The 14,086-nt window shown below is 34.4% G+C and overlaps 1 protein-coding gene across 2 annotated transcripts in view; it reads right to left on the bottom strand.

Annotated features, from left to right (window-relative positions):
* Positions 1–9,361: 9,361 nt before the first annotated feature.
* LOC138709022 (polycomb protein Sfmbt-like) overlaps positions 9,362–14,086 on the bottom strand; it is an 83,902-nt gene continuing 79,177 nt past the window's right edge. For both annotated transcript variants that reach the window (XM_069839482.1, XM_069839483.1), the window contains one exon: positions 9,362–11,704. In XM_069839482.1, the coding sequence (XP_069695583.1) occupies positions 11,537–11,704 (168 nt within the window). In that variant the 3' untranslated portion in view covers positions 9,362–11,536. The remainder of the gene's footprint in view (positions 11,705–14,086) is intronic.

Here is a 14,086-nt window from a genome sequence, read left to right as displayed (position 1 = left end):
CTACTTTCACTCGCGCATGCATTTACGCGCATTCTGTTAACCGGTTACCGGGCGGGAAGACGCCGATAAACATCTGCCAGCTGTGCTGGTCTCTACGCATGTTCGTACAAAGGAGAATCTAGAATCAATGATATCACAATTTATTTAAATATACTTGAATTTACTATAATCTTGATGCAAATTATGGTCTTGTACCAAATAATACCTCCTTTTTGTACATTGAATTTCGTTCGTTCGCCGTTTAGTCAAATACTCATAAATATAATAAACATTTTAGTTTCTTGGTCCCATGCGACTAAATATAATGATACAAAAACTCTCCTAGTTACGTATAAAATTATGATTGTAATTTCTATTACTCAAACTGCCGTATTTTCCTTTTATTTAATATACAATTAAATCTTCACAGAAATTTCCAATCAGTAACTTTACCTGACAAAAAAAACCCTACTGAAAAATGTACTTCCCTGACATCTGTCGTTCAACTCCTGTACTACAATCGGAAACTTAGAGCCTTGAACTACATACGAGGAACCTCGATAATAATGGTGCAACATACTAAATAAAACGTATTATCCACTGCAATAAAAAAAAAAAAAAACCAATAACCTGTAATAGAAACATGTATCCCACGATATCCAATTAACTTTGAATTATAATTTGTGTATCTAAAATCTTCTGTACATAAATGTTGAAGTTCATATACCAGTATGAATATAATATACCTATTTTGGATAAGGGGCAATATTCTCTCCGGTGTATTTCATATTATATATTTTGGTGAAACAATGGGCATTGGTAATCGAAACGCAATTTAACTTCGTATGATTTAATGTATCTACTTGCCACATAGCCAAGTGCCAACAATGAAAGATGGTTATGACTTATGAGTTCCACATCAAAATTTTCTTTAGCGAGACAATGTGGGAAGAAGAAAAAAGACTCGTGTAGCGCAAATATTCAGGAGAAAGGCTAATTTAGCTGAAATCTTCCATGTCAATAGACAGGAAACTAAAAAACAAATAAGACATTAGAGAACACGATTTTTATCTCCAGGGGAAACAAAAGCAGTCGATTACAGTCAATCTTTTATGTACAAATACCGAATACGATGTCTAATATTACACTGACGAGGAGAACCTACTCAACTTAAAGGTCGTTTGCATAGAGTGTACTTTGCACTATCATAAAGCTTCAACAATAAGAATTTTTATAGCAAAACATCAACTACTAAAGGATCGTCTTGTGCACAAGAAAATTACGAAAAGTTTAAATAAGGGCAGTGCAGATAGCAACCTGCTACTGTTCAGGAAGACCTTCTATTGGAGTTATTATAAGTTACACTTCATAAAACAGTCATCATCAGAGTTCACAAAATTATCAAAGCAAACTTTGAACTTACACCATAAGCAATGAATAAAAAACAACTTGCTACTTTGATCACAAAAGCTGAGTCCAACAAAATAAAAAGTGAACTCTGGGAGTGGTAAACCATTGAGGGTAAGCAGATTTGTAACCATTCTTGAAGACTGCAAAGCATGGTGATGAGAACTGATTATAGATATTGGAATGCAAATGAATACACACATCTGTCGTGCAGTTTATCATGAAAACTGACTTTCTTTTATTCCATAGCCGCATATAATTCTTGTGGGCAGAACACGAGTCAAGAAAAGCAATCTGTTTTCATCAGTTACACGACAAAAGCATTGTTTGTACCATTGCCGTAGTTCTGACAATCCCACATTTCCATTGATCTGCGACAAAATTGTACCAGAAATGGAAAATCTAACCTTTCATAAAACAGTAAGTTTCCAACTAACTTCCCTTCCAAATTAAGGATTGTCATAATTCTATAGGAATGTATTGAGGCCACTGATATTCACTGTCCGCACCAGAACAATCTTTCTTCCTCTTTCAGGATTGTATTCTTATACATTTCCTCTTCAATCTGGAGTGAACAGAATTTGACATAAATTCCTTGATGAATTGTGGAATAAGTTATTTTACTTCATTTACATGGGCTCATTCTGCAGTTCACTGATCATTGTTCATCATTTGGTAATTTTGTCAGCCAGCTGGTGCTTTCCTGGAAACCACTCCATGTCATGGTCAATTTGATATGTATAATGCTGTATGTAACTACCTTGAACATCTTCCAACTTGTCATGAGTGTCCTTGAATTGTGCAAACAGTTGGTATCATAACAGATGAGTAATGTCTTCCCTTGCCAATCCAAAGTTTTTTTCGAAATACTTGGTCACACTGCTATCCACTGATTCAAAATCTGTACATAACTGTTTCCTTGCTATGTTTCAGATGTTCATGTCCCTTGCTTGTAGATGGTATTGTTGCTTCTGAACAAAACGATGCACTACATACTTGGAAATCTGTTCCACATTCACTTTCATATACACTTACTTCATCACAGTCACAACTTATGTGTACACTGTCACCATAATCAAGTGTATGACACCTAGCATTCCACTGACTCATTTGTTCAATATAACTAGAGTATTATTTGCTTTCTCACAGTATGAATGCATTCCTTGTTGTCAAAATGTCAACTCTGGCAACTACTGTAAGTATAAAGCAATGTTAGCTTTGTTTAGTGACACCACTGTTTCGTTTCGATGTACACACAGCTACTCTCTAAAGGGCATTGTTTCGATGTACACTGCTTAGTTTTTTCTTTTCTTCTTCAAAATTCATATTGTGCAGTTTTCAGCATAATTATCGTATTTACACTAGGTGGTGTACTTAATCTCAAACTTTATTGTTGCATCACATACTGGACATGGCTCCTTCTTCTACCTGTTCCTTGCCAATAAAAGAAAAAACAGAATCAGAATTTTATATTATTTATTCATGGGAATGCTATACCGGAAGCCATGGAGTAGGTCTGAATTTTTTGTATTAAAAAAGGAGTGTTTTCATAACAGACTAATTGTTTTGCATTGAAAAGGAGTGTTTTCATAACAGACAGATCAGCTGTAGGACTTCCTGGGGACAGAACATGCCTAAGGGTCTAATTCTAGGGATGATTATTATTATTATTATTATTATTATTATTATATTACAATATATATATTTATGTTGTTAAACGATTCTGGACGAAGAACTTCATTTAGTCTAGTGGTGTAGAGTTCATCATTGCAAAATACGGTTTTTCCTTTTTATTCATGTTAATGGAAATAAAATTATTTTGTCCTCAACACAGATAAAGGTGGTCGACGCCAGTGTCCAAATCATCCCAAGAAGGCTTTTTTCCAAAAAGTTAAAAAGCTTCAAAAGAAATATGATTTAGAACTTCCAAAAACTCCTACTTCCAAATCATTCACTAACACATTTTACAGTTAGAGTTGAAGTAACACAAAATATCCCATGTAAACGAGATGCAAACCCAACTGTATTAAAAGCAATACCTTTTGGAGACTATTCAAACAAGATACTCTGACACAGAATGAATTCATATTTACACAGATGGATCACTTACACATAAAAATGGAAATGTAGGTGCTGCAATATACAGTAAAATGTTTAATTACTATATATCTCTTCGAAAGTGGAAAACACATTTCAGTGGTGAAGTGGAAGCAATAGGGACAGCTCTTAGAAAACTCCAGTCACATAAATTTTTTTAACAAGGTGGTGATTTTGAGCGATTCCAAATTAACCTTACAAACAATTACATCAATTGAACCTATAAATAGCAAAATTAATGAAATTCACAATACTATTAAAATACTCCAAAATCTACAAAAAGAAATGACGTTTCAATGAATATCTTCCCATTGTTAAATTCAAAGAAATGAGATAGCAGACTCCTTGGCAAAAGAAAGGAACAAAAATTAAACAGAACTCCCTAACAAATGTTCCCTTTCATAATGTAAAATTATGGATCAATTATATATTCCAGGCAAAATTCAAAGAAGAACTTCACGATAACAGTAAAGATATAACCTGGAATGTTCTATTAAAAGACTCTAGCATCATCCCAGATTTACCAAGAAATAAATCAATTGCAATCTTTCGACTAACAACTGGCCATGACTGTCTAGCTGCTCATTTATATAGGATAAACATATATATTCATCACCCCAGTGCAGTCTTTGTAAGGATCCGAACTTTGTAATGAATAAAAACCATCTAATGAGGTGTACATCAAGACTTAAGCATTGGCAAAGAACAACTTTACAACTTTTTATGTTTGTGCAAATTAACTTTACATAAAATCGTTTACTATTTCAGTTGCAAAATTGGTGACCAGACCAAGAATTGGTGTCTAAAAACTGACTACAAAAAATTATGGTTTATTTAACAACACTTGCAACTGCCAAGGTTATATCAGTGTCGCAGGTGTGCTGGAATTTTGTCCTGCAGGCGTTCTTTTACATCCCAGTAAATCTACTGACATGAGCCTGTCGCATTTAAGCACATTTAAATACCATCGACCTAGGCCAGGATTGAACCTGCAACCTCGAGCACAGAAGGCCAGCGCTATACTGATTACGCTACCCAGACTGACAAAAACTGTTTATATTACTTGCAGAACTAATTATATGGCAGATTTAAGTGCTCCTTAAGTTTAGCAAGAGCAATCAAAACACGGGAATGACTTATTTTTGTGATGGAAGTGTCAAGTCTGACTAGGAAAATTAAATCTAGTATCACTTATCTGAATCTACTATCAGTAATTAGCCCCTGTCCATAATGAAATTTTGCTAATACCACTTCCCCCAAAAGTCTTTAGCATATGAACTCTAATAACAGTGCCAATTCAAGTAAATCTTTCTAAGTTCAAGAGATCCAACACATTATCCTCTACCAGAAGTAATGCTGTACACTACTGAACAATCAAAATTATATGATTTAGTGAAGGACTTAAATTTCGGGGAGATTGGGGGGCAAACAAGCAGCGATATTAGTTTCGAGGTTGCAACAGATTAGTAATATGTTTACTGAGAGTACCACAATTACAATCTACAGAAAATGGTATGAAGTGTTTTAAAAATTAACAGTCCGATGACTGTAAGCCAGCATGATCCAAATATGTGACGATTATTTATCAGCACCTAAAAATTAAGTTTAAAAGTAGTTTTACTTCACAATGAAAATATATTTCCCTTAGTTCTCTTACTTCATGGAGTATGCTTGGAAGGAACATATGAAGCAATATTCACAGTTCTTAGTTTAATTAATTACAAACAGTAATTGTGGCAAATATTATGTATGTGGTGACCGTAAGGTGATCGATTTCTTGTAAGAAAGCAAGGAGTATGACTTGAGGCTTTCCTGGCATTTGATATAGAATAACTCTTCTCGGGTTCTCAGCCAGGTGAGTTGGAGATTAGATTCCAAGCTTTTGACGGCTAGCTCTGCCATCTTCTTCAGGGATGAAGTGATGTCGGACCATGTCTAGCCGGTATATATGCAAAAGTAGAGCTTCCTGTTGCGGACTCCTGATTGGCCCGCAGCGGGAAGCTCTACTTTTGCATATATACCGGCATCATTCATCCCTGAAGAAGATGGCAGAGCTAGCCGTCAAAAGCTTGGAATCTAATCTCCAACTCACCTGGCTGAGAACCCAAGAAGAGTTATTCTAAAGCAAGGAGTGTTCATTAAATTCTGTTGCTTCCAGAAGGGACAGCAATAATTGTGACTACAAGAAAAATCCATAAGGGCGTATGAAGGTTTGTAAATATGTTATTTCGTTTTTAATATTAAAAATAGCTTATATTAATATAGCAATAATTATTTGTACCACAAAAGTTCGTGAGATAAAAATTAAAGACTTTTAACGCTTAAAATTTACACTGAATAAATCGAATTTTTTTTTTTATTATTTGAACCAGACACAACAGAAAAACACCACTGTCATTTTCGGAATGAGAGCACTGATTTCCATAAGACTCAGCTGTTTTTAATCAGGTGGTATGGGAAGAAAAAAAAAACTGTTCCCTAATGTTATAGTTCAGGTCGACATTAAGACTAACTGAATGATGTTTTTTAACTTTTTCCCGATTTGCATTAAACACATAAAACACTATTTATAAAGCAGTGTTTTTGAGTCATTTTGTTAAATAGGAAATTTCAAACTTCAAGCTATAGCTTCAATCCAAGTCTGCAATAGTAAGATTAAATTTCAAAAACAAAAATTTTGATGTATGATTAGCAGATGGTACATTAATATTCAAGTCAGCATTACATGCAGAGGTAAATTATACAGTTCCTATCATGCAAATTAATACACATCACAGAGTTGTTGTGTATGGATATGAAGTTAGATACAATGTGATTAAGGACTTGGTATACAAGAGAATACTGAATGTAAAATTATATCCTCCTTAACCAACAAATTCTCAATTTTTACCAATCACCTTACATGGTCATTAACTTTATTATGAAGTCTATATGGCAATGGAACTGAAATAATGCTATTATTTAAATAAAATAAGTCAACTAAAAAGTAGGGATTTTTGATAATATCACATTTTGTAATGGATTGTCTCACAGTATATGAATACACAAAACAGTATATTCAAACCACATGGTGCACATTATAAAATCCTTCACAGAATATAAGATACACATTCTGAATGTCATGCACAAACCTTGGCATCTGATTTGCAAGCTACGTTGGTAAAGTACATATTTCAACATGAAATAAAAATAACTGATGAAAAGTACTTTAAACACATAGTACACAGTCTCTTTATCAGTTCATCTCCTCTTGTATTAAGAAAACTAATTATCTATGGCCATTTCTGGTAAGTTTAAAATTAACATGGCAAGTTTATGTGCTCACAATTTCATTCTACATAATAAAGGGGAGAAAATAATAACAATAAACCTATGTGGAAATGTTTCATATAAATGACTGATAAAGTATAAAATGCAAAAAACTTTAGAATTTTGCTGTCTTGAGGAATAAGATTACTTGCTACGTTTCTTGATATCACAAACTATTAATACTGGAAGGCACAACAGAAGAAATATTCAACATTTGTCAATTTCCAATAATATATAAAGATAATGTTTCTCAACCCATTTTTACAGTTCACACCCCAACACATATTGTAACATGTACCATGTTTATTCTAAAACTGCAAATTTTACTGAACACGAAAAACATAAGAGAAATGAAACATGAAGAGTTTTCTATATACACTCAAATATTTCATTATCATTTACCACTTCATGTGGTATAAGCCTGCTATTATATGATTTCAAAGATTATCAATCTGTTTAAATACTCGTGATCAAAATTGCATTTCATTTCGTCAAAACCAATCCCAACAACCAGCAATTTAGCTTGGATATTATGATCATAATATTAACCTTCCATTATTTTTGCAATATAAGTTTCCATATAGATCCCATTTGGATTGTGAGATCTGTTTCTGATATAAATACGAAGTAACTGTAAATGTTTATACAGGAATTTTCCAATGGATGCTAACAGACTGTACTTAAAACCTTCTAGACTTTGTTAAAATAAAAAAAAATCCGATTAGTTTTTAGAGTGAACAATGAAGAAAAATAACTCTTAACAACAAACATGTATATAGATCGGAACATTTTCAGTTTTTATTAATTTGCGCCACTTAATCTCTCTCCTAACACCACTTACATCCGAAAAATTGCTTCAAGCAGAGAGCTGAGGTAAATTTAAACTTCTATGTACCAGTAGCGGCCAGTGATCGAAATCTTCAGTGAGGCCAGATGCAACTAGTTTAAGTACCTCCGATAGGAAATGTTTATTCATATTAATTATTATTGTTATTATATTAGTATTAATATCATTATTACATTATTATTATTATTATTCAAGAAATAATAATGTCACTCACCAAATAAGTTGTTATGCTGTGAGTTTCAGTGATTGATTCAGTGTGATAAATCAACCCATATTAGGTGTTGAAATTTCCCTTTCTTTCTTTTCCTTTTATTTTTTTCTTTGAACCACATTATCACTTAACCATTTATGTTGTCCATATCAGAATGCAATAGAAACTCGCATTTTAAGATTATGACAGAAAAATTGTCAGCGATGGCGTAGGTATCTCGGTAGGCTATTTCTTTATTTAAAACTTCCTTTCTTTCAATATCATTTCTTCTCGAAAAAGGACACTCTAACAATGAATTAACTACATCATCATTATTTCTCGCATTTGTTTCTGTTTATATTTTCCCGAAACACATAACAACATTGGCCCAGATTCACTACTGTACTACGAAGTACAATAGTACAATACCCTCCCTTAAGTCATAAACAGAGACATAGAGGACAGAACAGTGTCGGTCTCTGCCTGCCAAAGAGCGGGAATTTTTGTTATTTGCAATTTAGTGATTTAGGAAGACAAGTTACCACTGCTAGTCCCACCCCATTCTACCGGTCAGACCGGTCTATGGATGGGAGGAGTGAAAGCTGACCAGGCCATGAGGTCAGACGAATTGTGCCTCAACTACAGCTTTTCAAATGCAACCTAAAAGCCCGCGAAAACATACGAAATGCAGAAGCCAGACCTGGCACGAGTGATCCTGGCCTCACTTGCCTCAGTCAATCAGCCGCCACTGCTATATACCCAGATTAACAATGAATATACAGCAATTAGGACAATTTCTATCTTACGAAAATATATTTTATGTATATATGTATGTATCTGAAGAAAACTAAATAATTTATAACTGGTTGTATGTTTGAAAGGTATATTAGGAATCTATTATAAAAAAAACTGCTACAATTTTTAGACATGATGTGGTCCACTTTATTCATGTTTGAAGGATATGATTGTATTAAAATAAATTATAACAACTTGCGAACCTAAAGACATAGCCAATTTTAATTAAATTCATTTCATGAACACGAATATTTTACGTGAAATTCTTTATACCTATACTATTTATTTGGCCTTTCCAGATTAAAGTTTCGGTAATTTGTATCTATAATCCTAGTAACTGACTGTACTATATAAACAAAACTGTTATGGGTACTGAAAGGTAATATTAATGTAGGCCTATATTACATCATCAGTAAAATAACACATAATGACCCTCAATATTTTGGCACATACCAGTGATAGTGTTATATTGAAGAAAAGCACTAAGTTACATGGCTGTAGGTTTCTAATGTTCTCTAAATAAATAAACATTCATTCATTCATTCATAGTTTTCTGCCCAAGGGCAGGTCTTTCACTGCAAACCCATATGATGATGATAATAGTAATAATTATAATAATGTTAATAATTTTTACATGTCTCACACACACACACTGCTAAATTAATCACCATGTTATACTGGGAAGTTTGAAGGCCCTTCGATAGCCTCGAGTATAAAAAGTAATCCCTATTATAGGCTATTTTATTTTATTTTAGTACATTATTTTACGACGCTTTATCAACATCTTATTTAGCGTCTGAATGAGATGCAGGTGATAATGCCGGTGAAATGAGTCTGGGGTCCAACACTGAAAGTTATCCACCAGTTGCTCATATTGGGTTGAGGGAAAACTCCAGAAAAAACCTCAACCAGGTAACTTGCCCCGACCGGGAATCGAACCTGGGCCACCTGGTTTTCCGGCTAGACAAGCTAACCATTACTCCACAGATGTGGACATTATAGGCTATAAAGACCCACAAGGTGTCCACACCAGTGGAGTAATGGTTAGCGCATCTGGCCACGAAACCAGGTGGCACGGGTTCAATTCCCAGTCAGGGCAAGTTACCTCGGTGAGGTTGATTCTGGGGTTTTCCCTCAACCCAATAGGAGCAAATGTTGGGTAACTTTCGGTGCTGGACCCCGGACTCATTTCACTGACATTATCACCTTCATCTCATTCAGACGCTAAATAATCTAAGATGCTGAGAAAGCGTCGTAAAATAACCTACTAAAATAAAATACCCACGAGGTAGTGGGAGCTTAAGATTTCTACCTGTACAGATATAGATATTAATTGCAGTAAGGATGTGAATCCTATGTGCCTGCTGCCTTTACCCCCAAGGAAATACCTCTAGTGTTCATTTCTGTTAGAGACTGAGTAAATATCAGTGCAAGCCACTGACATAGCTCGGTCGGCTGAGGCACTTGCCTGTTAATCTGAAGTTGTGCTTGGGCAGATTACCTAGTTGGGGTTCTTCAGAGGGTTTCCCCAACTGTAAGGCGAATGCTAGGTAATCTATGGCGAATCCTCACCTCATCTCGCCAAATACCATCTCGCTATCACCAATCCCATCGACACTAAATAACCTAGTAATTGGTACAGCGATATTAAATAACAAATTAAAAAAAAAATACCAGTGCCACAGTGCAGTTGGAAACATTAAGTCGATGACGAAAATCCCTGACCCCAACAGGAAATGAACCCACGACTTTCTAGCTTGCAGAGTTCCATCTGATCCGTGACACTGTCACAAGCCCTCTAAGAATATATTCGTTACAAACCAAAACATGAATGTACACATTACACATCCTTTTAAATAAGAAAGTTGTATTCTCGAATGTTTATACTGAAATTAAGCTAATGTTCTAATATTCTGGAAAGAGACTGCAACAAACCACTAGGTCCAAAACGTGAAAGTGAATAATATGATTTCAATAGTTTGTTCCATTGTGATTTCGATTCATAAACTATATCAATATTGATATCTGAGGTTGAGAAACATTTTATTTAAATGATAAATAATTGTGCCTGAAAGAAACAAAAGACCAAATATATAGACATATCTTATCTTTAAAAGAAAAATAAATTACACAAGCAAGTTCCAATATTCCAAGTTGCAGCAATATTCTAATTGCCAATAAAAAATGCATTATTATTTCAATTCACTTTGCTTACATGACTACTTTAGCCCCCCGCCCTCCCAAAAAAGAAAAGTTATTAAAACATACTGTCAAATGAATTCACTTTTGAAAAACCTGGACTTATTCTCTGAAAATCTTATAGAATAAATGATTATGGTTTTTACAATACATGGTAGGACTAGGAATACTGGACTAAAGGCAAGTTTACGACAACTTAAAGTAACACAATTCAATCTAGGTCATATTAATCAAATATTCACATATCAATCACACATTAGAAAAGAATACTGACTTCAACATTTACACATTATTTGTTAACCCGTGTCAAATGTATAACTAAATACAACGTTCACTCACGAGCACACAGTTGTGAAGTTCAACCAGTCAATACAGAGATTATATATACATAGTGATGAAGATTATATACAGAATAATGAAAATTCGACATGTAGATGGCACTGAGGCTAAGCGAGTTAATATGTAACAGTTACTTCTGAGGGATGGATCCATTCACAAACATTTCTACTTTACCATATGAAAATAATCGGTCACTTTAAGTCGTCGTAATTTCAAACTTGGTGGTGCTGCCATGTAACCATTACCAGCACTGTCAGTCCCGACCACAACTCTGCAGTTCACTAGACACACCATCGCACGCAGAGATCCACACACTATGAGATTTAAGGTACAACGAAGGCAGCAAATGTAGATTGTTGAAAGAAAATTAAGCACTATAACAGTTTCTTTAAACTGGCTTTCATTCTTTCTTGAGCTGGGTTGATTTTGATCTTAAGCTGCTGTATCAGATCATATATTTTTAATGAAGGTCCAACTTTCATTCCTGTCAGATCTATGATCTGATCTTTGGTAAGTGTGAGGAGAGCTTTTCCATCAATTTTCTGTAAAATAAATTACAACCATCAAAATATTTTCAACTATAATATATATAAAACTGCTTCATAATATGCACTGGTAACACTAAACTTTCATTTCATCTAGTATAAATATTACACCTGAAACAAATTAGTCGTGGATATGGTAGGAATAATGTTGCTCAATAGTGTCATCTCAGTAGTCTAGTGCTTACTACTGGATCTGAGGCGAATGCTCATTGCTTCCTTCAAAAGTAAAGCTGGGAGGCCCACATCATAGATTTACACACGTAAAAAAAAATCCCTGTATGAGAGGGCTGCAGGTAAAATTTACCAGACATTTCTCACCCACGCCAAAATTAAAGTTTGGAGGTACGAAGGCTTACCAGAAAGCAAATTTCCCTGGGGCCGTTTACAGAAAGAAAACACAATTTCGTGGAAAATTTATTAGAACAGATACAGCAACTGTTAAGCTATTTTTCAACATATTTCCCACTGGAATCGAAATATTGTCATCCATGGGATCAACTTTTATATCCCTGTGTTGTAGAAGTCTGCCACCTGGGATCGGAACCAGTGTGTGAGAGCCATATGCACCTCTCTGTTGATTCCACAGTATGAAAAATATCTCAATTACAGTGGGGAATATGTTGAAAAATAGCTCAACAATTGCTGTATCTGTTCCAATAAATCTTTCTATGAAGCTGTTTTGTCTTTCTGTAAATGGCCCCAGGAAAACTTACTTACTTACGCGCCTTGTAGCACAATGGGCCCAAATCATTGGCCTTTGCAAGTAAGTTTGTCCCACCCTTCACTATCCATCCGTCTGTCTGTCTACCTACCTACCTACCTATCTATCCACCCATCCATCCATCCACCCATCCACCCATCCATCCACCCACAGGTATAACATGTCTTTACAGTAAATGCCTCTGATGCATGGGCATGATAACATTTAAACGAATTTTTAAGCTTAAAATGTTTGATTGCTATATCTCTCAGCCCAGTGCAGGAGGACGAAACATATAAACACTAAATGGCGTGTAAATAACCTAAATCATTCAACGAATCTTCATTTCATACATTCGTTTCATTTCATATATACATGTCAAGAATCAAATTTAACATCAATACCTATTTGCCACTTTCAGATATCTTCTACAAGCTCTTATTCATTGTGACTACACAAACCCTTGTAAGGCAGAATAATTTACTCGAATCAACAACTTTGCCTTAATTAAATCACGTAAATATTCGTTTCTTATGTCTGTTCACTTCAAAATCACTTGACAAAACATCCGTTCTACGAATGCATCTGAAGCTGGTATAATTATACAGAAACTTGACAAAATTCCATACTTTATTGTCCCTGTCATTTACAATTTCAGCCCATTTACTACCAACATCCACTGCTTACTAAAGCGAAAATTCCTTGACAGCACAATCCTCATCACAGTCATCATTACATAGTTCAACAAGGTTAAGAATAAATAAGACTCAAATTCCAATGTCAAGGTTTCACTAAATAGTCGTCCACTAGATCTCTTCAATCTACAAAAAAACATATTTTATTTGACTATAATTATTTATTTACTGTGCCACCTTTGCTTATCTTAAAAGTTAATAATTTACATTAACGTTTTCGATACATATGTATCATCTTCAGATGTAGAGTGTTAGGTAACATTTATGATGAAAACCTTGCCTTATGGTATGGAACTTATTATGATTTTCGGATCTTGCTAAAGTGAATTGCTCTAACTTAACCTAATTTGGTCTATAATATACATGTTACATTAAGTTAAAATCATTTGCAGTCCACACAGTACAATTTAAAAGATTTAAAATTATTTAAAAGTGATATAGAACTATAAATAATCAGAGGAATATAAGAAACGTTGTAGGACACTTTAAAACACTGTAAGCATTTGTTGGCTGTGTGTACCAGTTTAAATTAAATAACATAATTCCCAATAAAACCAACAATAACGAACCCCTCCTAAACAGTGGCATATACCAATTAAGATGTAAAAATTGTACCAAAACATATATAGGACAGACCCGGCACAATTTTAAAATAAGATTCCGCGAACATACCTCCGATTTCATTTACAATAGGAACAGATCCAAATTCGCACAACACCTCATAGACGAGAATCATGAATTAACAAATATAAACGAAACTTTGAAAATACTGAAAATCACAAATGATCCCACAATAGAAACAGCTGAACAATTCCACATCATAAAAGAATTCAACTCAGGGAAACCCCTTCTAAACGAACAAATAGCCAACACAAACAATCCTCTTTTTAACTTATTTAAATTATTCCCGCCCAAACAAACACACACACAGGCTCCACCAACTCCCCCTCCACTTCCGGTATTAGACGACGTAACCTAAGAAAT

Source organism: Periplaneta americana, chromosome 11 (genome assembly GCF_040183065.1).
Source record: "Periplaneta americana isolate PAMFEO1 chromosome 11, P.americana_PAMFEO1_priV1, whole genome shotgun sequence".
NCBI lineage: Eukaryota > Metazoa > Arthropoda > Insecta > Blattodea > Blattidae > Periplaneta > Periplaneta americana.
This window is presented reverse-complemented; position numbering and strand designations above follow the sequence as displayed.